This window comes from Erinaceus europaeus, chromosome X, assembly GCF_950295315.1.
Source record: "Erinaceus europaeus chromosome X, mEriEur2.1, whole genome shotgun sequence".
Classification (NCBI taxonomy): domain Eukaryota; kingdom Metazoa; phylum Chordata; class Mammalia; order Eulipotyphla; family Erinaceidae; genus Erinaceus; species Erinaceus europaeus.
In genome coordinates this window covers 709,250-732,508 of record NC_080185.1, presented here as the reverse complement: position 1 = coordinate 732,508, position 23,259 = coordinate 709,250, and the positions used below count along the sequence as shown (strand labels likewise).

General features: G+C 51.5%; 3 protein-coding genes across 5 annotated transcripts in view; 1 reads left to right on the top strand and 2 right to left on the bottom strand.

Annotated features, from left to right (window-relative positions):
• Positions 1-553: 553 nt before the first annotated feature.
• On the bottom strand, positions 554-9,153 carry CMC4 (C-X9-C motif containing 4). 3 transcript variants are annotated; one of them, XM_060182880.1, is made up of 4 exons: positions 9,017-9,142; positions 3,195-3,323; positions 2,532-2,599; positions 554-890 (listed from the first exon to the last, which is right to left on the bottom strand). In XM_060182880.1, the coding sequence occupies exons 3-4, from the start codon at positions 2,587-2,589 to the stop codon at positions 742-744; spliced, it is 207 nt and encodes a 68-aa protein (XP_060038863.1). In that variant the 5' UTR covers positions 2,590-2,599; positions 3,195-3,323; positions 9,017-9,142; the 3' UTR covers positions 554-741. The 3 variants fall into 3 exon arrangements, with proteins under 3 accessions (XP_060038863.1, XP_016049580.1, XP_016049579.1); XM_016194094.2 differs by lacking the exon at positions 3,195-3,323 and having other exon boundaries at positions 9,017-9,153; XM_016194093.2 differs by lacking the exons at positions 3,195-3,323; positions 9,017-9,142 and adding an exon at positions 3,524-3,656.
• MTCP1 (mature T cell proliferation 1) lies at positions 3,831-9,150 on the bottom strand. Its single transcript, XM_007536660.3, has 5 exons — positions 9,017-9,150; positions 4,486-4,637; positions 4,197-4,367; positions 4,067-4,118; positions 3,831-3,970 (listed from the first exon to the last, which is right to left on the bottom strand). The coding sequence occupies exons 2-4, from the start codon at positions 4,588-4,590 to the stop codon at positions 4,071-4,073; spliced, it is 324 nt and encodes a 107-aa protein (XP_007536722.1). The 5' UTR covers positions 4,591-4,637; positions 9,017-9,150; the 3' UTR covers positions 3,831-3,970; positions 4,067-4,070.
• Positions 9,154-9,733: 580 nt separating the features above from the next.
• The window catches only part of BRCC3 (BRCA1/BRCA2-containing complex subunit 3), a 35,537-nt gene continuing 22,011 nt past the window's right edge, over positions 9,734-23,259 (top strand). The window contains exons 1-4 of the mRNA XM_060182878.1: positions 9,734-9,899; positions 10,562-10,578; positions 11,861-11,915; positions 19,092-19,211. Coding sequence (XP_060038861.1) covers positions 9,768-9,899; positions 10,562-10,578; positions 11,861-11,915; positions 19,092-19,211 — 324 coding nt within the window. The 5' untranslated portion in view covers positions 9,734-9,767. The remainder of the gene's footprint in view (positions 9,900-10,561; positions 10,579-11,860; positions 11,916-19,091; positions 19,212-23,259) is intronic.

Below are 23,259 nucleotides of genomic sequence, written 5' to 3'. Positions count from 1 at the left end.
CTGGCGCTCACAGCTGACTTCGCAGCTGTCCACATCTGAAAGGAGGTGAGGTCATCCTCCTTCCTAGACAGCCTTCTCCCTGAACACAGATTCAGTGCTAGTCCTGATGCCTAGCACAGAAGATCCTCTCGAGAGCTGAAGCTTCTCTGCCGGCCTTTTCTTTCTCAGTACGTCACAGTGATAATCCAGGGTGATGTTACATCAGTGTCCGACAATAGACCTCCAACCTGGAGGCTTTCAAACCCATCTTGTCCAGTTTCCGGGTGGCTTAACTACACAGCAGTACTGATGCAATCACGACCGCTGGTGACTGAATTCACACTTCCCCTGCCTCTCTGGTAGCGGCCCACAAACAGACTGAAAAGGTTCAACTCTCTGAGCATGTGCTTGGTTCCCTTAGCAACCATCCCCTTCTACATGATGGCCCAGGCTTTCCAAAAGTCATCTGACACCCAAATCAGTCTCCCGAGGAAATGTCAGGGTTTTCAGAGCTGTAACGGGAACGGGAGATCACATGTACACTTATAAATAACAGTATCACAGTACCAAGAAATCATTCGCTTAATGGGTTTATTTTAGCAGCTCAGTTTTATTATATTCTGCATATCTGTCTTCTAAATGTTTGCTTCTATCTGTTGTGCGTGAATGACGCTTCTTGCGCTGCTTCCTGGCCTGAAGAGTCAGGATGGCGAAACTCCCAAGGTGGAGATAAGGAGCAGCGCTCGCCTTCTCAGCTGAGCTTTACTCTGATGTGGACTGGAGGGCCAACTTTTCTTCCTCTTCTTTTTCAAATCCGGAACAGACGAGAGATCTTCCCTTAGGATATCGAGCACAGCATTTGCGCAATTCCTGGATGGCAGCCTGACACTTAGACTCCACATAGTTGTTGGCTGAAAACAGAGAAAGGCCTCAGTCATGATCATAAGACTGAGACACAGGGAGTCCACCTCGCATTGCCAGTCCGGTCTTGATCTACATACAGACTTGGAAGAAAGGGGGCAGCCAAGTCTCCTGAGCTCTCTGACACAGAGACTGATTGGTGCCTTAAGAAGCACGCTTTAGGGGGTCGGGCGGTGGCGCAGCGGGTGAAGCACATGTGGTGCAAAGCGCAGGGACCGGCATAAGGATCCCGGTTCGAGCCCCCGGCTCCCTACCTGCAGGGGAGTCGCTTCACAGGCGGTGAAGCAGATCTGCAGGTGTCTGTCTTTCTCTCCCCCTCTCTGTCTTCCCCTCCTCTCTCCATTTCTCTCTGTCCTAGCCAACAACGAACAACATCAACAATGGCAATAATAATAACCACGACGAGGCTACAACAACAATGGCAACAAAAAAGGGGGGGGGGAATGGCCTCCAGGAGCGATGGATACATGGTGCAGGCACCGAGCCCAGCAATAACCCTGGAGGAAAAAAAAAGAAAAAACAGAAGCACGCTTTACAAAGTAGTCAAAAGCTTGTCTGGAAATCTCCTTTCTCTCTTTTTTTCTTTATTGGATAGCGACAGAGAAACTGAATAAGTTGTCAGGAATAGTGAAATATTAATCTAGATAGCATGAACTGCTCCATTCTGAAAGTCTGTCTCTGAGTACTTGGAAGTCCTAAGACCACCGAGAAGAGCCTGTCACAAAAGCCCAAACTGTTCATGACTATATGTGCTCAGCACTTGCCCCCCCCCCCCCATTATCCAAACTGACAAACACCTGCTGAGACCCTGGGCTTTTACCTGAGGTCAAAACCTAAGAAATGAGCTGCCTGAAGCCAAGTCGCAAACTTCACTGCTGAGGGGACTGAGAGCTACCAGCCATCTGGTCGGTCCCCACAGGTCGCCATGCCTATTCACACCTGGGTCTGCTCTCTTCCTGCAACATTTGCCTCCTGGCACGAACTTGCTTTCAGTTATGTGATGATAGATATTGAGTGAATTGAGTCTACTGCCATGGTAGAACAACACAAATAGGTGTGCATAACTTAAATTGAGGTCCAAAGTTGTGCTACCAGTGAGCCTACCTATTTAAAACTAGTCTTCTAATTCTTCTTCAAAAAAGAGACAGCTTAGTCATTGTAACTGACTGCACATTGACATGAAGACCGTGAGCCTAGCTTGTAGACCGAGTCCCACTCATCCCCGCGTCTACGCACCTGTGCCCACGGTCCCAGGCATGGATGGGCTTACTGCCTTCCAGGGGACTCTAGCGTATCATCAGGCTTCCAGCCCCCAAGCTGAGATCACATCACTCTCTAATCTTCTACATACTGGATGATACGCTGAGGACAGTCTGCCACATGCTGCTGGGGTGCTGGGTAGACGGCAGGGTCTACATGTAAAAAGCCTCCTGGGTTTACCACCCAGCGACACAGATATATCATGGAGTGGTCCTCTGGTTGGTTAGTCTCTCTTTGATAAAAAGAACTCTTTTGAAAATATTACATTCTGAGAGAAGTTAATAAAGCCAGCAGAGAAAAGGAATACCTAGACGCCTATAGGCAGCTCACAGCAAAAGCAGAAAATGACATAAGAGCATTTAGCATACTACCTTGTAAACACTGCTGTATTTCACAGGCTTGTTTCTGGCACGGATCCTTCGGTGGCATATTCAGAAAACTAAAACAAACAACAATAAACACTTTTAGTGTCTTATCTGCAAAGACTGTAAATCCCCACTACATGTAATCTTCTTCCAAGACGAGCAGTAAGCCCTAACAATTGCTGGAAAACAATCACATTGAGATGTATTCTTGCCATTCATAGAAGGAATCAATCAAACTCTTCTAATATGTTTCATTCCATTTGGAAGACATAAATAGGGTTCCATGGAACAAGACTACCTGGATCCAATCATCTCATCTTCAATATTTTAAGCCAATGTTGGGCTAGGAGAGCCGAAGCCACAGCCTGGCGGAGCCAATGATGAAGCTTAGTACCTGGGCAAGTTGGGCCCCTACCTACCCCCTCCCGCCCCCAGGAGGCATGGTGGGGTCAGTCATGCCAAACTGCAGCCAAGTGCAGAGCAAGAGCTCCTGGAAGGCTCTGCACCACATGGCAGCTATTAACCCCGAGCTCTGGGCTTTTCATGTATTTGCTCTGGCTCAGGAACTGTTTCCTAGAGTCCCCCTTCCAGGGTGGCTACTAATACTTTCCGAGACGGGTGCTACTTCTAAGCAGCTGAGATGGCTTAAGAACTCGCACAGAAACCCACTTAGTTAAGATATCTGCAGGGTCGCTTCTACACAAAATGACTTGGACGCCTGCCACTCTGAGGTCCCTGGTTTAATCCTGGCACCGTCATAAACCAGAGCTGAGCAGCGCTCTGGTCAAAGTAAAGTATCTGCAAGCAGAGAATGGATCTAAGTGCCCATGATTTTGAACAGCAACTTCTAATTATTTGAAGACACAATTTCAGACGAGAAAAAGGCCCATATCATTTAACGCAAATGACTTCGTTTTCAGAGCCCCCCAACTCCTCAGTAGGTCCGAGTTGGGTGAGTGCTGGGGTGGGGAACACTGTAGCAAACCCAGGATATTTACAGGGCGGGAGAAGGAAAGACAGGTGGGCGCTGCAGGGCTAGGGAGCGGCAGACGCAGGAGCTGTGCTCTTCTCTCGAAGTCAGTGCCAAGTCCGGGGTGGCGGGGCATGTGTCCTGCAGCAGGTGCCGACGGGCTAGGGACTCATCAGACCCCTGTTCCCCCGACGGTGTCCACGCAAGGCTCTACGGCAATTTCCAAAGGAGTCACTTTCAAGTTGTGGATCCTGACTATGTGCTTTGGCTGACTCCCTTTCTGCCTGTGCAGCCCTCTCTCTGCAGTTCCACTCGCAGTGTGCTTCATGACCCTTCCTAAACTTCCGTGGTCACGAGCTGTTTGTCAACCCACTCCCTCCCCCAGGCCCACAGGTGGGTGAACCACACTGGTGGAGGGAGCGACTGCCATAGACTGAACAGAACAGAGGAGCATATCTTCCAGGACTCCCAGCACCTGAAAAAAAAACAAAAAACATCATTTGGATCACTAGAAAGAAGAAACAGAGTGACCAGAAGGCAGGGAGGGCGAGAGAGAGCTGGCAATACATACCAGGCTAATCATCAGGCAAAAGCTTAAGCAACAGCTCCTGTACTCCCCTGACCTGTCAGAAAAAGTGCAGTTTCTAGAGGAGTCTGCCGTACGAGCTCCGGACAGTGAAAAGACTGGGCGCGGTGTGTACCATTAAATGATGCTGGATCTGCCACAGGCGGGAGTTGCTGTCCATGTAGCGCTCCTCGGGGTAGAGTTGCCACATGAGAGGTAGCTGGGAGGTAAGGAGGTGACTGGGTCTAGCTGCGTCACCTAAGGGCACCTGAACTTGCTGGACTCGTGCCCTGAGGAAACTCAGCTCCTAGTGGAAAGAAAAGATAAAGAAGAAAGCCAGAGACTTCAGAAAAGTGAGAGCAGATAGAACCAAGTTGCTTGAAAGCTAAGTCAGTACAAGAAAGAAGCAAAAAGGAGGTAGTTACCTCTTCCAGGACGGCCACCCACGTGCGCTGGTGTTCGTCGCGGTAGATGCCCTCTCGGTGAACCCAGAGGCGATCGGGTGGAGCCCCCACATCCTCTCCTGCCATGCTGGGCTTGGGGTTCCAACTCTAGCCCTGCTTTTCTCCACCTAAGCCTGCAGCACCCGTGCACAGGACACAGGTATGACTTTTGGGGCCCGACAGAGCTCTGTGGCCACTGGTAAGGTGCCTGGCCGGCCGGCTGCTAACAACCAGCAGGCAAAACTGACAGCCTCCACAGAGACCAGGGCCCTGCGGCCGCACCCCGCTGAGGCAGAGCCTCTGCAGACACCAAGTACCAGACGTGAAGCACACAAGCTCGGCTAAGTAAGGAGGTCTTCGCACATGGGGCAGGGGGCAGAGCCCCGCAAGCTGGGCGCTGGGATTCCCAAAGCAGAGAGAGCTAGAGACCCGCGCGCGTCTAAGGCTGTACCAGGTAATGACACACACGGGCCGCATCCCCCCAGGGAAAAGTCACTGCAAAGCAGGTTCCATCTAAAGGTCTGCCATCCCAGGGTTTTCTGACTTGACATCCAGTTGTAGGGTGGACGACCTATATATGTATCAGTTTACCCAGCAAGGTAGCTTATAGTGGGCGGGGCATTGAGAAGGGGTGTCACGCCAGGGAAGATATTCAAGGGCTTTGCCGGAATTCTTAAACTACACGAGACCTTCTGGTCCTGGCTCTGGGGAGCTGAATGAGAGCAGCCCGCTAGCCAGCCCAGCCCGTTTGCATTTGGGCAGGTTCAGGGTGTAGGAGGCAGCGGTGTCTCCCAAAGAGCTGTGGCCTTGATCCTGCTTCCCCAAGTCCAAAGGCCAGCAGGAGCCCTCTGTCCCTTGAAGGGCAGAAGGGGAGCTCACTCCTGGCAGACTCTTCAGAAAGGACTCGGTTGGAACCCCACAAGGTCACCTGCCCTTCCCGGCTGCACTCGAGCCGCGGCAGCAACTGGGCTGCACCTCAGCACCACTCCGCTGACTCTGCTTCAGCCACAGCACACACAGGGCACGGGGTGCACCCCAGGAAGCCAAGGCCTTCCACTCCTGTCTGGGGTCCTCGTGTAGGCTAGGACCTGCACGGAGCTGGCGAGCCCACGGCCTCACAGTGAGATTGTCCAGAGCAGCGTAGCAAACAGCTCAGGAAAAGGGCCAGACAGGAGCTTGGCTTGGGGCTGAAGCACCACCTTGTCAAGCACAGTGATCTCAGCCGGGTTCGTAACACTCTTTTTTCTCTTCCTAGGAGGAAAGTAGGAAATACCCGGACACACTGCAGAAATGGTCTGGTAGAGACTCAGCAGACAGCACACTGAGCTGCGCACCATCCCCTGGTCCCCTGAGCAGCACCGACTCTGGGCCGGAAAGTCCTGCGTGCCGGGGCGAGCTCATGCCAAGCTCACTTAAGGCAGATGCCGTCTTCTCGAGCGGCAGCGGCACCTCTCCTGGTGCGTCACCACTGGGCTTCTCCCTCTCCCTCAGCTCTATACCCAACCTACCACCAGTTCCAGCAAGTACCGCCACCGCCACCACTGGATTTGAAACTGAGTTCTCCTCAAAGACCTGGCGCTCTTCCAGCCCCATGTTCTTTCTCTTGCTTTCCATCTGCCAAAAATGTCCCTGCAGCCTCTTGGCCCTTCCCTGTACTGTCACAGTGTCTGTCCGCCTCCCCCACTGGAGGCTTCCTGCCTCTTATGGTCACTGAAATCATCGCGGCGAAGGGAAAGGTCACACTTCAGCCTCCAGTCCTAAACTGCCTTGCATATTTGCTCAGCTGGGTTCACAAGGTGTCGTCCCTTGAAATGTTCTTATGCCCCTCAGTATCAGGAGCTGGGCACTCTGAGGCAGAGGCTAGCTAAATAATGCTGCTAAGAGCAGAGCGGGGAGCTAAGGAGAGCCACATGCCTGGGGGTGTGATGATCAACGTCAATTCTTCTACACTTAGCAAGCAGAACCGTCTGGTCTGGCTTCTCCAGGACCCTGAACAGGCGAGTCACCAAACAAAAGAAAATAAAACAAAACAAGCTAAAGTAAAAACAGAATGGGAAAGCCTGGAGCTGAGGAGAAAGGAAAACATGTGGCCGATTCTCAGAAGCAGAAGCAGAAGCAGAAGCAGAAGCAGAAGCGGCGTCACGTGCAAGTCCTAGCGTGATCGACATCTTGCCATCTGAATGTGTTCTGAATGAGGGGCAGAATCCTACTGGGCACAATGGCAGTGTGTATGTGGCAAAGTGGAGAGACTAGTCAGGGCTACTACGAACCATCACAAATGCTCTCAGAACGCTGTGACCCAAGCCAGCCAGCGGAGCGTCAGCAGGACAAACCTGAGGGCAAAGCACAGCAAGTAACTGGAATCGAGGACACACTGCAACTCAGAGGCAGCACAGTGGCCCTTCCAAAGGGAAACACAGTGATCAAAGTCCAGAGAAGCGTGAAGAGGAAGCAGCTTCATCAGAAAAATGTGAAAGCCAAAGGAGAGGGATCCACACCAAAGCTCAGGGTCCCACGTTGTAGGGCTATGAGCTCATGTCCCTGTGGTTCCTAGAACTTGCTCCTAACTGGTTCGTGGGCCAGCTGTCTGGGAATCACGCTGAGTCACAGAGCACATGGGCACATGGAGAACTGAGGCAGGCTGTAGAGTAAAGAATGTCCGCTGTTAACATTTCCCACATCTATCCCACTGGAGCACATTTCTGTGTATGTGCCATCTGTCCGCGAACATCAGGACTCCTGGAACTGGGAAGACACCATCAGACCTCAGACACGCTGAGGAGCTGGGTGCAGTTCAATCCATGGGACACGAATCTGCTCTCCTCAAGGGATCAAACGAGATTCTATCAAAGTGCTGGGATCAAGAAAGTGCCTAAACGGCTCTGCCAGCCATGAAGGCATGAACAGACATTGGTCGCGCACCAAGGCCTGCCCTGAGGTCACGCCCGGCCTAGATAAAGTCTTTCTTATTAAGGCATTTAGTAAAAAATGGCTCCAATGGCCGTCATGCAAGACAGAACTTTTCTTAGGTAGCAATCTAAGCCCAACCAATGTTTCTCCTTTATGAAAAGGATCATTTCGCCTTGTGTTCAATCGCAGGTGTCTGAACAGCTTTTAAAAATCAACTAGAACACGGCCATAATATTTCGAGTCCATAAACTCATCCACTTACGGGGGTGGGGTGGGGGTGGGGGTGGGGGTGGGGGTGGGGATGAGGGGTGGTGAGCCATGACCGGGGCCCTGCAGTAAGCCGTACATGTATGTCTTCTGAATCTGGCTCTTACCAGCTTTGTGATCCTGGACAAGCCAATCTCTCTGCACTTCAGATTCTGAGACGGGAAATGAGAATCAAACAACATGTCGGGCACAATAGTCAGCACTTATTAGCACTCCCTAAATGTGACATAGATACTCTTGTCATTGTCATGGTCACCTGATTGTACGGCACTGACCCTACCCCAACTTACAGGAGAGGAAAATCAGACAGAGAGAAGCCAGGGGATGGGCACGAGGCAGCACAGCACAGCGTACACAGCTCAGGAGCCTGCTTCCAGTTGGGTCAGTTCCACATACGAAGTCTAGAGATGTTTTAGTAGAGAGTGTCTTCCACTTAATTTGCCTGTCCTAAATGTCAACAGTTCTTTTTTCTAGTATATTGAACCCTTTAAAGCTGAAAATGCAGCCATGAGCATCAAACTAGTTAGAGGATGTTGTTGTGGACTATGAAGTTGACTGGTACCACCAAACCGACACACGGTGTCTGTCTTTATTCCTCGAAGGTGCACAAAAGCGCTTCCCAAACGGTGAGAGAGCAACCTTGCTTGCCCTGTGGGGCTGGGCACACTATCCCCCAAGAGTCACCAGAAGTAATATGTGGTGTCAAAGTAAAGGTTAAGAAGAAGCGTGCGTGTGAAATCGAGCCCCGTGTTGTGACTGTGCCCTGAGACCCTGCAAGCATTCGCTGGGTTAGGTGCGGGCTTTGGGGGGGGGGGGGGGGAGCGGCCCTCTCTGCGGGGAGGCTTGGGAGGCTAGAGCAAAGCCAGAGTGCGCGACTGTTCCAGTGGTCCCTTGGGGCTGTTTCCTGTCCAGTACCGTCCTACCTGCCCGGATTCCGCACCACGCCGCACAGGGGCTAGAACGCGGGGCGCACGCTTGGAATCAGAAACACCGACAGGCACGCCGGCGGCTGAGCGAGGCTTTTCTCTGCCAGGGAATCGTGGTGACACCGCGCGCAGCGCGTGTGACTGCTGCCCCGACCCCGGGTCCGTGTGCCCTCCCTCGAGGGACAAGCACTTCTACGCGGCCACCCGCGCCACCGACGTGACGTCAGCCGGACAAGGGCACCGAGGAGGCCGGGACTCTGGGTGTCAGCCGTGACATCGGGCCCTGGGGCCGACCTTCGGCCCTGCTCCCCTTCCCTGCGTCCCAGAAAGGACACGATCGGCCTCTGGAAGTGACAGCAGCGGCCTCGGGGCGCTTTCAGACACAGCACTGTTTGCCAGCGGGTACTCACATGAATGGAACGTTTCTTGGGCTAAGTACTCCGCCTCGAGGAGAGCGAGGCTCAAACTTGCAGGTTCCCCACCCCGGGCCACGCACGCCGGGATCGGGGACGGGAGGTCACCCCAGCCAAGTTGCGGGGTACGGGCCGGCAACCGGAAGTGGTCCAGGGAGACTTGAGCAAAAGGCAGGGGCTGGATCTCGGAAAGGAAACCAAAGGAAACACAACCTCAGCTGACGGAGGAGCGACTACCACACAGCGTCCCCCTCGGCTGGTTCTCGAGGCCGCCGCGCGGCGCTGCTGCCTCCCACGGCCGTGCCCAGAGCGTGTAGGCCGCGCGCCGCTCTCCTCGGCCTCTGGCCCCGCAAAATGGGCGCCGCTGCTGGGGAGGCGCCCGCCCGGCCGCCCCGGCCCCCGCACACGCCGCGCCCGCCACACGCCCCCGTCGCCCCCGTCGCCCCCGCCCGGACGGCCCGACGGCCACACCTGCCCCCACCGACGCGGGCGCCCGGGGCGTTTCCCAGGTGCCTCCGCCCGGCCGGCCCCGCCCCCGCGGAGCCCGAAAGCTCAGGCCCCGCCTCCTCCCGCCGCCCGCCCCCCGCGCGCCCCACCCCCGCCCCCCGCAAGCCTCGCCCCCGCCCGCTGAGCTCCCCGCCCCGGCCCCGCCCTGGCTCGACGCAAGCCCCGCCCCCCGCGGAGCCCGCGCGCCGGCGGTTGGCCAGGCCCGAGCGGCCGCGGCGGATGCGAGGCGCGCCGAGCCAAGATGGCGGCGCAGGCGGTGCAGGCGGCGCAGGCGGTGCAGGCGGTGCATCTGGAGTCGGACGCTTTTCTGGTCTGCCTCAACCACGCCCTGAGCACCGAGAAGGAGGAGGTGATGGGGCTGTGCATCGGCGAGGTGAGTAGGCCCCGCGCGGGCCGGCCGAGTCGCCGCCGCCGCCGCCGCCGCCGCCGCCGCCGCCGCCGCCGCCGCGCCCGGGGCTGCCGAGGCCACGGGCGTCCCCGGCTCAGCCCGGCGTACCCCGCCCTTTCTGGGCACCGTCGCTGCGGCCCCGGCCCTCCGCTCTCTTTCCCTTGCACGCCCCCCGCGAGTCCCCCTCCCCCTCGCACCAGCCTCCTGCGACCTTTCTGGGCGCGGTCGGAGCCCGAGGCGTTTCTCCCGTCGGGAAGTAGCTCGCCTTCGACTCCAGGCTCGAGTCGGGCCCCCGCTGGGGTCTTCAGAGCTGTAGGGCTGAGAGGCGGCGACCCCCTAAGGGCCTTGACCCCGCCCACGGCTCGCGTCTGAGAACCGGGCTGGCAAGGGCAGTGCTTCCCGGGGGCCGCAGCTCCCGATGCCGCACGGGGATTCAGGGGCGCGAAACTCCCCACGTGTGGACTGTCCGGAGGGGTGAACCGGGAGGAGGAGCTAGACTGGCGTGACCACCCCCCAGCGGCAGTCTCCAGCCCCTGGCACCCCAGTACCCAGGGACACGGGACCACGGTTCGTTATGCTCTCTGCATGCCTGTACATCGAATGGCCTTTCTTTGACCACTAATGTTCTCTGCTCTTCCCCACTCTAGTTGACCGATGATGTAAGGTAAGACACTCTTTGTTCACTCCTTCGTATATTTTCTTTATTTACTGAGTAGAGACAGAAATCGAGAGGGGAGGAGGGGCCACAGTTGGGGACAGAGAGAGAGAGAGAGAGAGAGAGAGGGAGAGAGAGAAACGCCTACAACCCTGCTTCCCAGGTCATGAAGCTTTTCCCCTACAGATAGGGACCGGAGGCTCGACCTTGGGCCCTTGTGCTAGTGACATGTCTGCTCTCCCAAGTGTGCCACCACCTGGCCCCACTCTTTATTGACTGGCAAGTCAACTTTACAGTAGGACAGTCAGCTTAAAGACTCGCGCCTTCACTTAAGCAGTGTCAGTGCAGAGCTCCCTCAGGGATGCTTTTGGCACTCGACTTGATTGTGAAGGTTGCTGTCCATTTTCCTTCCTGCTGGGAGAACTTTCACTTGATGGAAGTATCCTCTGACATGGAAAATGTGATTGAAGAACCAAGCATGACTGAACCTGGAAAAGCTATTAGATACAGAAGTTTGTTGACCACAGTGAAACCAGTGAGTTTCTGTGTGGCACACAGTGCACTGTTAAGAGGTCTTTCTCCCCACTGACCTTCCCTTCCTCCCCACCTGAGTCGTTTCTAGCTTGTTCTTCCCCAGCGTGGGTTGTACAGTAATGCTAAGAGTTCTCCAGTGTCTTGACTGCTTGACACTGTAGAATCCTCAAGTTTCTCCACTTACACTTTCAAACATTGCTCTGTTTCACTCCCACCTCTTTAATACCCTTCATTCTAGGAGTTTACCTTTCCCTGTGCAGACTTCATGCATTCGTCTACTTTTGCCTTTGAGTGCATCCGTCAGGTTTTGTTTTTTTTTCTCTCTCTCTCTTTTTCATTTTTTAAAGATATTTATTTATTTATTTATTCCCTTTTGTTGCCCTTGTTGTTCTTTTTCATTTTTGATAGATACAGGGAGAGACCACAGCACCAGAGTTTCCTTCAGTGTGGTGGGGACTGGGCTCTGAGCTTGGGTGACACACATGGCAAAGTAGTGTACTAGCCAAGTAAGCTATTTCTGTGGCCCCACCAGTTTTGATTTTGACAGAAGTATGAGTACAGCTCTTGCCTCGGTATACTTCCCCTCAGATTTTTTTTCCTGCTGATCTGTCATTGCATACTGGTATTTGTTTATTTATTTGTTTTAACCAGAGAACCACTCAGCTCTGGCTTATGGTGATAGGGGGTGTTGTTTTGCTCTTCTTCATTTTCATATTCCAAATTTCAGTTCCTTTTCCTTCTAATTTCCGCCCAAAAGGAATGACTCCAAATTTACGTGTCCTGGAGCTGATGTGCACACAGTTGCTGAAAAGGTATGTATACTAGAATTTGTGTAATGGACCCCTGAGTTGGAGAGGACTTCCTTCCCATGCTGTTTGAGGCCTCAGCCTATAACTGATCTAGTTTGTGCAGGCCTGCATTTGTGGCCAGCTTGGAAGGTATTGTCTCCAGTACGATCAGGTGAAGTATCTACTCACTGACAACTGGAACTAATTTTTCTTCTGTTTATAGAAGATTGTTGCTGCTTGTGGAGATGAGTAGCAAGGTCGGCTCCCTTTGCCATTAGCCCCCTTCCTGACATCTGCCATCTTCTGGTCCTTCTTCTCCCACTTTTCTGCACATGTCGACAGCTTCACATCTGACTCATACCATTATTCTCCCTTGACCCCCTAACCCTGCTGTCTTCTTGCACTATCTGGAATGTCACTGTTCTTGGCTGGATTTGATTTTTCTCCTGGCTGTGCCCTCACCTTTTCTGACATGTGATCTTCTCTGATCCCCGAGCTAACCGAGGTATAGTGCCAGTTACTTTTTTGCCAACATCTTGTAGATCCATGCTTTTGTAAAACATAGTCACAGTATACTTAGTTCCTCTCTTCCTGCTAAACAGATGATGGAGGTGATAAAACTATCAGGCAACATCACCCCTCTAAGCCCTGACTTCTCATGCCAGGGAAAGAAGTCTACTTCCTCTCTAGAACTGCAGCTTTGCCAGGCTAGCGTGGGGCTGCCTCTTCCCGGGCGCGTGCTCTCTGGGTTGGAGAAAACACGGTCGGGAGCCAGCCTGGGCTGCTAGTCACTCAGCAACGTGAGGGAGATGACTCAGGAACCAGACACATGGTGCGAGGCAAGGCAATTACCTTTATTGACTCAGGAACCAACCACGTGGTGCGAGGCACTGCAATTACCTTTATTGATCAGAGAGCCCAGGCTTTTAAAAGGCAGACCTGGAAGTGGCAAGTCGGAAACGGAAATGGCTAGGAAAGGGGCAGAGAAAGGCAAAAGGGGGCTGGGGAGGTAGAAACTTCCTTAGCAACTGTTGCGAGGGTTTTCACTGGTAGGATTAATACTACCCTGCAGGCAGGGAGGGTCTTGAGGGTTGAAAGAAGCTAGATCAAAAGAATGGAATGGGTGGGGATCTTTCAGTCAAAACAGTCATTATGTAGATAGGCCATAGTATCAGGAATGCAGGGTGCTTTGTGAGCCCTGCTGAGCTCAACTGCTCAACTACCGTCATAGTCACAATTTCCCAACACAGCTTCTTCCAAGACCTTGCATATCAAATGCACTGTTTCTCTTTTTTGACACTGTTGGCCTTTTCTTGCCATCTGGTTCTTCCTTTATGATGTAGATGTGCCTGGATTACTGTCACTACTGAAAGGAAAGCGACGCAGGCAGGTTTTCAGTCGCAGGTGTCCCTGTAGCCACTACCTGACATCTGTCTTGTTCAGGCAGATTGCTTAGAAAAACTTTGAGTGGTTCTTTACCTTCTCCAACCAAGTTCACCGAGGTTTGGTTTCCAGTTGGACAGCTCCATAGCCTCTTTTTTAGATTGATTTAATTATGATCAACAAGCCCATAGGATAAGAGGGCTACAGTTCCGCACAATTCCCACCACCAGAGTTCCACATCCTATCCTCTCCATTGGTAGCTTTCCTAGTCTTTATCCCTCTGGGAGTGTGGACCCAGCGTCATTATGGGGTGCAGAGGGTGGAAGGTCTGGCTTCTGTAATTGCTTCCCCGCTGAACATGGGCATTGGCAGGTCAATCCACACTCCCAGCCTTTTCGGTCTTTTCCTGGTGGGGCGGGACTCTGGGGAGATGGGGTTCTCCATAACCTTTTAAGTCACTTCCTCATTGCTACGTCACTGGATAATTTCTTGGTATTTATCTTGATTACTCTTCTCAAATCTCTTGGTTTGTCGGGTTTTGATTTCTCTCTGTTCCTCTCCATTTGCTCTTATTCTTTAAAAAAAAAAAACCATATTAGTTACTTAATAATGGTTTATAAAATTACAGGGGCATAATTCCATACTGCCCCCACCACCTGAGTTCTGGGTCTCCCCCATCCCCATCCCCATCCCCATTCTGACCCCATAACCTTGGTACCTTGGTGGAGTTTTTTTTTTTTTTTTTTTTTTTTTTTTTTAATAGAGCACTGCTCTGCTCTGCTCTAGTTTATGGCGGTGCGGGGGATTAAACCAGGAACTTTGGAGCTTCAGGCCTGTTGATCTCTTTGCATGACTATTATGCTATCTACCCCTGCCCAGTATATATGTATGTATGTATTCATTCTCACTGAGCCCTGATCAGCCCTATCGTGGTGTTGGGGACTGAATTTGGGCCCTCCCGGCTCCAGGCACGCAAGGCTGTTAGGCTGACTTCTAGCCCTCCCTCCTATTCTCTCCAGAGTCCGCCTGCATGTGTTCTGTATTGGTTCTCAAGTTCCCACCTCACCCCTTCTTGCAATGAGCAGCATTAGTGGCCCTGCGACTTAAGTGGCAACAGCCATTGAGGTTCAGCAGATCTGTGCTCAGCTCCTCCTGGCATCGTGTGACTTCAGCTCTGCTGAGCCACGAGCTTTGTTTACCTCTTTCTTTCTTTCTACCCATCTTCCTCTCTTCATTTTGCTACTAGGATTCTCCATGGGGCTTGGTGCCTACCTGCACAGCTGCTTCATTCCCAGGAGTCACCCCCCCCCTTTTATTTTTAAAGATTGATTGGTTTATTTTTATGCCACACACAGAGAGAAAGAGAGACAGAAACCAGAGCCCTGCTCAGCTCTGGCTCGTGCTGGTTCTGGGGATTGAACCTGGGACCTTGGAGCCTCAGGCATGAAAGTCTTTTGTAGAACCATTATGCTGTCTATCCAGCCCCATTTCCCCCATTTTTCTTTCTTTTTGATAGACTGGGAAGGAGGACCACCGCAGCACTTCACTACGCCACTTGTGAAGTTTCCCCTGCAGGTCCTGAGCCCAGGTCCTTGAGCGTGGCAATGCGTGTGCTGTACTTGGTGAACCACCACCTGGTCCCTGAACTTTACTGTCTTTATCTGTGAAGCAGGGATAATGGCAGCATGCAACATCCTCTAGCTATTGGGAGAGTTGGATTTGGGCAATGTGTGTGAAACACTGAACTGTACAGTGGGTATAAGGATAATATCAGCCTTGCTGGACTGTTAGGGAACTCAATTCCGTTACTTCACAAACAGTGCTTTTCCAGGTTTCTGACACATGGCATGCAGCCTGTGAACTCTGGCCATCCTCCTACTCCTTGGCAGTGGCCAGCAGCTGCTGGTGTCCACGCGCCCCGGCTACAGAAGCTCTTACTCATCTACTGACCTGGCTCCCACTTGAACCACACACAGGCCTCTGAAGGCAACTTGTTTAGAGCTGCTGCTTTCTTCTGCTTGAAGCCCACTTTTCCCGACACTCCTCCTGCTGCAGCACTTCCCAGCCCTGGGTGGGGCGTCGGCTCTTCCTAGCACACGTTTCTGCATGCAATGGTGTGCTGTTTATCATTTGGGAGTCTGCCATCATCTCGAATTCTTTTGTAATGTCCAGATTTCTTGCATTTAAAGAATATTTTTATTTAGTTTATTTTAATAAGAAAGAGTAGATAGAGAAAGAAAGATGCACACACCCGGGGCGGGGGGTAGAAAGAGACCAGAACACTGCTCAGTTCTGGCTTATGGTGGGGCAGGAGATTAAACCTGGGACCTCAGAGCCTCAGGCTTGAAAGGCTTTTGCAGAACCATTATGCTATCTTCCTGGCCTCCTCCAGATTTCATATTGACCTTCCTGAGTCTAGTGACCTGATTTTTTTTTTTTATGTTGGCGTGTCTTTTTTCTAGCTTTCTAGTTTTAGCCTTTCTGTTTACTATTATTTACAGTGTGACTTTTGTAAATTGACCCCCCCCCAGCCCCCAACCCCCTGGCCCCTGGTTAATCAGCTATAGCTCTTCTTTTCTTTTTCTTTTTCTCACATTCTTTTTCTTGGTTATCCTGAACATGACAGCATATAAAACTTTGATCTCTTAGTCTGATGCGATGCCTGCTTTTGCCATGAGCTTGATAATTATAGAATGCCATTACCACTTCAGTTACAGCCACAAGGGTGTGTGTGTGTGTGTGTGTGTGTGTGTGTGTGTGTGTGTGTGTGTGTGTGTGGTGTGTGTGTATACATACATGCATATATATGTATATACATATTTTCAGATAGAGACAGAGGGGGGGAAAGAAAGCACAGCATTGAAGCTTCCTTCATTGTGGTAGGGGCTGGGCTCGAACCTGGGTCGCACACATGACAAAGCAGTGCACTGTCCGTGTGAGCTATACTGCCAGACCTCAGCATCATATCTTTGCAGATCTGTGGCTATTACAAGCTTCATATCCCATTGGTTCCTGCCTTTGTGCAGTGATGATTGTCTTGACTCCTCTCTGTACCTGGTGCAGCGTGCTCTAGTCCTTCCTAAGAGCTTTTGCCGGAAGAACACTTTTTAGTAGTTATGTGCTAAGAATGAATTTTCTCCTTTTGCATATAAAAATCTGTTACTTTGTGTTCATATTTGCAGAGTGTAGTTCTTGATTATCTGATTCTTACATACTACATATACTTTTCTTTCTTTTTTTTTTACGCCCCAGATGATAATTCTGTTTGTACTCTAACACGCCATTCTATTTTCTCGTCATCAAGGTCATCGCTGAGGCTCATTGCCTGCCTGCATGATGAATCTACAGGTCCTGACAACCATTTCTTTTTCTTTCCTTTTCTTTTTTTTTTTTTTTTTTTGATAGAGACAGAAATTGAAAGGGAAGAGGACAGAGAAACACACACACACACACACATACACCCTGCAGCACTGTTCTACTGCTTGTGGTGCTGTGCCCTGGCAGGTGGGGCCTGGGAGCTTGAACCAGGGTCCTTGCACATGGTAATGTGTGTGCTCTTAAGTGGGCCACTACCTTGCCCCTTGGGCTCATCATTTCTTCTTTTTTAAATTATTTATTTATTGGATAGAGACAGAGAAATCAAGAGGGAAGGGGATATATATAGAGAGGGAGAGGGAGAGGGAGAGGGAGGGGGGGAGAGGGAGAGGGAGACCACTTTACTGCTCATGAAGCTTTCTCACTGAGGGTGGGGACCAAGGTTTGAACCTGGGTCCTTGTGCACTGTAAAGTGTGCGCTTAACCACCTGGCCCGTAATTCTTTCTTTTTTCCTTTTTGTGGATCAGAAACCTCACGTATATTCAATTTCATCATTCCAGACTGCTTTTTTTTTTTTTTTTACTTGGTTCTGGAGAGAAGCAGAGACATAATAGCACCCAAACTGCTCCCGGTGCCATGGCACCTCTCATGTGGTACCAGGGGCTGAACCTGGGCTTTGTACGTGGCAAGACAAGCATCTTACCTTGTGATGAGACATGAACTCTGTCTTATTGCTCACGTGTGCTTTGCTCTTGTTTTGTTTTGTTTGTTTTGGACCAGAGCGGTGCTGGGGACCGAGCTCAGCAGCGCCAGTGTCCGAATCTTTTGCTTCACTGCTTTGCTGTCTTCCCGGCCCACCTCCGATGTTCTCTGTCGTGTGCTCTGTGCCTTCCTTCCGGACATTGTACAGTTCTCAGGGTGGAGACCAGGACGTGTGATCTCCGGCCCCAAGAACCTGGCGTTATGGCAGACAGCACAGAGTGGGGTATGGAAGGAATTGTATGTGTGTGTGTGGGGGGGAGCCCCAGGGCTGTGTGCAGAGTCGCAGGAAAGGCAAGTATTTCCGGCTCAGTAGCCCATGTCTCCTGCTGCTCCATTCCACATGCACATTCAGAGCTCACTTCAGTATTCTCCTCTTCCCTCTTGATCCAGGGATCAGCTCCTCTGAAAACAGCCTCATTTTCCTTCCTTCCTCCCTTCCTCGCTATCCCTTTGAAATGTAGAACTGCCTTCTTTGTTCCGAGTTTCAACCTTGAAACTTGCCGGTCACCCTGGACAATTTCCTGTCCCCTCTCACCCATGGTCCAGAAGCTACGGAATCTTGTGGAGATTGTCCTTTTTAGTGAATCTCCGATCTGTTTTCTCTGTCTCTACCATCCTTTCCTACTACTGTGTGCCCAGGCTATCTGAAATCATTTCCTTCTAGTTCATTCTGTGAAGCGCGGCTTGGCAGTTAAGGCGCTGCACACCCTCACTTTGACCTGCTCTTTGAGTCTTGCTGGCTCTCATGCACTGCAAGTTCTGTGTCTGAGTCAACTTGTCTTCCAGATACCTTGCTCAGATCTATTTGACACCTGGGAAAAAACTTGTCTGCACATGTGTGTGAACCCAAACCCACACACATACATTATACCAGAGCAATCAGGAAATGGATGTCTTTGTCTTTTTGCTGGTTTATTTGTTTTGGATAGAGACAGAAATCGAGAGGGGAGGAGGGAGGAAAGGAGCCTTGCAGTACTGCTTCACCACTGTGAAGCTTCCCCCCTGCAGGTAGGAACCGGGACTTAAACTGGGCCCTGTGTACATAGTAGCATGCACTCCACCAGGTACAGCACCGCCCAGCCTCCACCTTTCTTTTCTGAATGGCAGCACGGGGCTTCATGCCTGCGTGATTGTGCCGGAAGAGAGAAAGGGAGGGAGAGGCAGAGACAGCAGCAGCACCCGTCATGCATGCTCCCATGTGGTGTTGGGAGCTCGGGCTGGGGTCCTCACGCATGATGAGGTGAGTATGCGCTGTTAGCTGAGCTAGCTCCTGGCCCACATGCATGTCCTGTGAAAGGGGTGGTTCGTTTGCTTCTTTTCATTTGTTTTGCTCAGTGTGACTCCTTCCTCTGAGATGCACCGTTGATTTACTACAGTATCTTAATGCAGTTTGGTCCCAATAGTTGTCTCTCAGCCCAACTGTTAGCATTTTAGACACTCGTATTCGTGTGTGAGACAGTGTTTTACACATAGTTGTGAATCAAATGGTTATCAATTGATCACTCACAAAGTGATTGATCTAAATATACTTCTCTTATATTTTTGTTTCTCAAGTGTGTATGTGGAGGTTGGATACCTTTTATTTGAAATGTTACCCTATTTCTGAGGAAAATGTCAATTTTCTAAAATAGAATCCCTACCCCAATAATGTAGATAATAGGCAGTGCAATTCTATGATCAAAGAATGACGTGTGATTTGAGACAGATAGAAGTAATAGTTTCTGTGACTTTTCCTTTAGGTTGACACCGTCAGAATTGTTCACATTCATTCCGTCATCATCTTGCGACGCTCAGATAAGAGAAAAGACCGAGTGGAAATTTCCCCGGAGCAGCTGTCTGCAGCCTCGACAGAGGCAGAGATATCCTTCCTGGTGGAGCCGGAGCCGTGCTACCTCAGCCTGCCAAATGCCAAATGCCAAATGCCCTGGCTCTTCTTCCTGGGGATTCTCAAGACCCACTTGCTTGGTCAATCAGAATTTGTTCCTATTTGTCTTTTTTGAGTGGGGAGATTTACAGATTTCTGACACCCCTGCTCGTAAATGCTAAATATCCCACAGTGAAGCCATGTGGCAGAGAACTCTGTGGGGTGCTGCCACTGCCCTCCTCCTGTTCCCCACTCTGCTCCTCACCACTCCTCTTTGTCCCAGCCAGTTAGCTTCGCTTTATCTCACTTCTGGACCTTTCGTTGTCCGGGTCTCTCATTTGGAGAGAGTTGTCTTCAAGTCCGCCACCCTAGTGCTCATGCCAACAGGAATCTCGGAGATCTGCTAGGCAGGTAGGAAGTGACTTGGAAAGATTGCTAGAGTACAGGCTTTAAAAGCTACGCCGAGACATGTGGAGTATGTGTTTCTGCTGCGGGTTTCATGTGTGTTCTGTGTTTAAAAGAATCTAAGGTGTGTGTAGAGACCCAGTGCAGGCGGTAGCCTGCTTTGGTTTTGTGTGTCACTGGGCTGCTCTCTTAGTCCTCTCTGTACTTCTTGTTCTCACTCCTCTCAGGCACTGATACCATCTGATAGAGAGAGAGAGAGACAGACTGCATCCTTGGCGACAACTAGAATCCATTTCCAGTCGTGGTGAAAGACCACGGTGTCGACTTTTTCTTACCTGGTCCACTCACGTCTGTGTGGAGCGCTGGGTGACCATGCTGTGCCCACGCAGGCCAGGCATTCCCGTTGTGTACCATCTCTTGGGGAGGTACCCGGCACATCTTCCGTGTCACACCCTGTGATGTCTGTGGGCTCAGGTCTTGGAGGCTGGACCAGTGTCATGGGCATTGGTGCACGGAGGTGTTTCAGCAGTTCGCCCTCTAGCTGCTTCCCCTGTGGCCTCATATTATATGTCCTGAGAGCCTTTGATTGCTGCTAATGTGATCGGCAAAACAACAACAACAAAAAGTATCTTACCCCTTCGTTGCATTTTTACTTAGCCGTTTGGATGTCACAAGTGAACATACTCACAGTTTCCATGTGTATTCTACTCGGGATGATCAGATCATTTCCTTTGCTAGCTTTGTACTGATCAGGATTCTGTTGTTGATGAGATGGGGAGAAGAGGTGAAGCGGCGGCATCACGGTGGCCTCTGCTCTGCACTTCCAGAAGCAGAACTCAGGCCCTCCCGTCTGCCGCCCGAGGGTGACCAGCTGCTCCCTAGTGACGGCGCTAGCTAGCGTGTTTCTCAGCTTACTCATGGTATGTGCATTTCCGGTCACGTGGTCACACCCTTACTCCTTTCTACAGTGGCCTGGAGACTTGCCTTAGGAGCCACCTCTTGCGTGGTCTTCAGCCTAGTTGGAAGGCATTATAGGATTTGTGGGAAGCTGGCGCCATGCTGACAGTGTAGGAAGGCTCATGTACAGCAGGGGTGGGGAACCTTGGTTTTGCAAAGACCATTTGGATGCTTGTAACATTTGTGGGCCATTAGAAAATGAGCAACTAAAAAATGAGCGCTCGCTTACTGGTGGTATGAAGAAAGCTCTCGCCTCCCCAGTACCAGACCTCCCCACCCCTGCTGTAAGCCTTCACCCACTTACATTCCAGACACCAGGAAGTGGGCCGGAACAGCGTGCCATTTTTCACATGTGTAGATAGATGCGTGTGGCCTCCATGGCAGTCGAGGTAGAAGTGTTGCTCGAGCATGGAGATCTCCCCAAACCTCTTGCGACTTCACCCTCTCTTTGGTCTGCCGCTAGAATGTGTGCTAGGGACCAGGAGATAGCTCGGGCTAAAGTTCAGGCCTTCCCATGCACGAGGCTCTCGTGTTGTGCTCCTATCCCTGGCCCCGCACAGCAACACTGTGGAAGGCTAAGTGGGCTGCGTGCCTGGTGCTGCAGTGCACTGGTATCTCCTCACTCCCTCAGAAATAGGAACAGAAAAGTGACCGGGCAGGTCACTCCATGGGATGGCGCACACACTGCTCTCAAAAACAGCACAAACACAAAAAGACGCTAAGCGGGAGGCTTAAGTCATGGTCCTTGCACATGGTGGGTGTGTGTGCATCCTGTAGAGTGTACCGGCTATGGGGGAGCATCACGGGCCATGCCATAGTGCTGCAGCTGTCTCCCCCACCACCGTGAGGAAAAAGGATGAAAAAGAGACCTCCGGGAGCAGTGGTGCTGTCTTACTGGTACCAAGCCCTGGCCGTAACCCTGGTGCGGGGGGGGGGGGGGGGGGAAGACAACAAAAAAACCCCGACCAGATAAGGACCATAGAGTATGTGCCCTCTTGAGACTGACTTTTTTCACTGTTCCCCCATTCCTTTCCCTCACACTCTGCGATCTGTTTTCCATGTCTGCATTATGGGTTGATTGAGGGTTGGATTTCCCTCCTGTGCGGGCTTTTGATGGGTGCCAGCCGTCGCACGCATCCCTCTGGGGGCTGAGCTCATGATGCTCCTCGACCTCATGGTGACAGACGATGTTACAGGTGCGCCTGGAGCAGCGGAGCTGGAGGGCGGTGGCACTTCTTCCCACACTCCCCGCCCAGGACCTGAGCTCTCTCCCTCACTCCTGGGATGAAGCTGATGTCCTCCCTGCGCACCACAGCGGCCTCTCCTCCTCCCAGGGCTCCTCCCCCAGGGCTGTCGGTGTGTGTGCACTGCGGTCCCTTCCCTTGCTGCTTGCTGCTGCCCTCCCGTGACACATCGTCTCCCCCTAGGCAGTAAGTGAGGTGCCTTGAAAGTGGTTTCAAACATGCTCTTAGAATGAGTCCCATTCCTCTTACTCCATATTAACCAAAAGCAAATAGCTCATTCATTGCTACAAAAACAAACTTTGCTTGGGGGGGGAGGGTAGATGTCGTAATGGCTATGCAAAGAGACTCATGCCTGAGGCTGCAAAGTCCCAGTTCAATCCCCTCAATAACATAAGCCACATCTGAGCAGTGCTCTGGTAAAATAAATACAAATCTTGCTAAAATCAAAATCCCAGCAGATAGGGGTGTGTGTGTGTGTGTGTGTGTGTGTGTGTGTGTGTGTGTGTGTGTGTTGTGAGTTGTGCTGATGCATGCTGTACAGCTGTTGGTGTCACTGTTGTGACAGCAGGGATTGCAGTTAGTGTTTACAATTTAAAAATCATTTTAAACATTCTCTACCACTGTTGATCCACATTGAGGGCAGGGTCCTATGGGGGTCCCCAAAGGGGTCCATTATGTTGTTCCTGAGGGAGATGACCAGTGGTAATGGAGAGAGGGATCCGTTAGAGGACTAGGCTCATCATGTCTGTGTGGGAATCCCAGGACTTGCCAACTGGGGCCCCAGCTGATGGGGTGGCCTGATAGTGACTAAAGAGTCGTTACAGTCTGCCAGTCTCTTGCCCTTATTCAGCTTTTGTAGTCCTTACTTTGATAAGGTTAGCTTTGGAGTGATTGAGGGAAGTGTAATAGGAAGTAGGTGAGGAGGGGATCTAGGTCTGAGTAGAAACTGTTTCATTAGGTACTTTAAGATGTCTTTTTAGGTCTTTCTAGTTGCTTCATTTATTGACTCACTGCAAACTATTGTGTACTTTTGACTTAAGGCATATATTTGCCCTAGTTTATGGACATGTGCACCTCTGCCCTATCTCATGGGACCTGGTCTAGATCTAGGTTTTGAGGCTTTGTTAGGAAGTGGACCACCCGAAATGGAATTAAGGACACCTATGAGAAAGGAAAGGTCTCACCTGGGTGATGATGTTGAAGGGCGGACATTCCATGCCTGACGTCTCTGGACACATTCCAAAGTGAGGCACGCCGAGGTGGTGCTCATTGTATCGAATAGGTTGGGATCAGCAGACGCAGTGTCAGTTGGTCTGAACTGAGAGAAGCCAGCTGGAAAGTGAGCCCCGCCCTAGAGGTTCCGGGACGGGGAAATTTGGGCTTTATAGAGGAAGCGGGAGGTTCCTGCTGTCTTAGGGTTTAAGCTATCCTACGGTT

What these genes read in the sequence shown, in the direction of transcription:
- CMC4 (XM_016194094.2), bottom strand. Translation starts at nt 2,589, where the DNA reads ATGCCACCGAAGGATCCGTGCCAGAAACAAGCCTGTGAAATACAGCAG. An exon ending in AATACAGCAGTGTTTACAAG is followed by an intron (nt 891 to 2,531) that starts GTAGTATGCTAA and finishes CTCTGTTTTCAG; the next exon opens with CCAACAACTATGTGGAGTCT.
- MTCP1 (XM_007536660.3), bottom strand. Translation starts at nt 4,590, where the DNA reads ATGGCAGGAGAGGATGTGGGGGCTCCACCCGATCGCCTCTGGGTTCAC. An exon ending in GGGTGGCCGTCCTGGAAGAG is followed by an intron (nt 4,368 to 4,485) that starts GTAACTACCTCC and finishes TCTTTCCACTAG; the next exon opens with GAGCTGAGTTTCCTCAGGGC. An exon ending in AGATCCAGCATCATTTAATG is followed by an intron (nt 4,119 to 4,196) that starts GTACACACCGCG and finishes TTTTTCTGACAG; the next exon opens with GTCAGGGGAGTACAGGAGCT.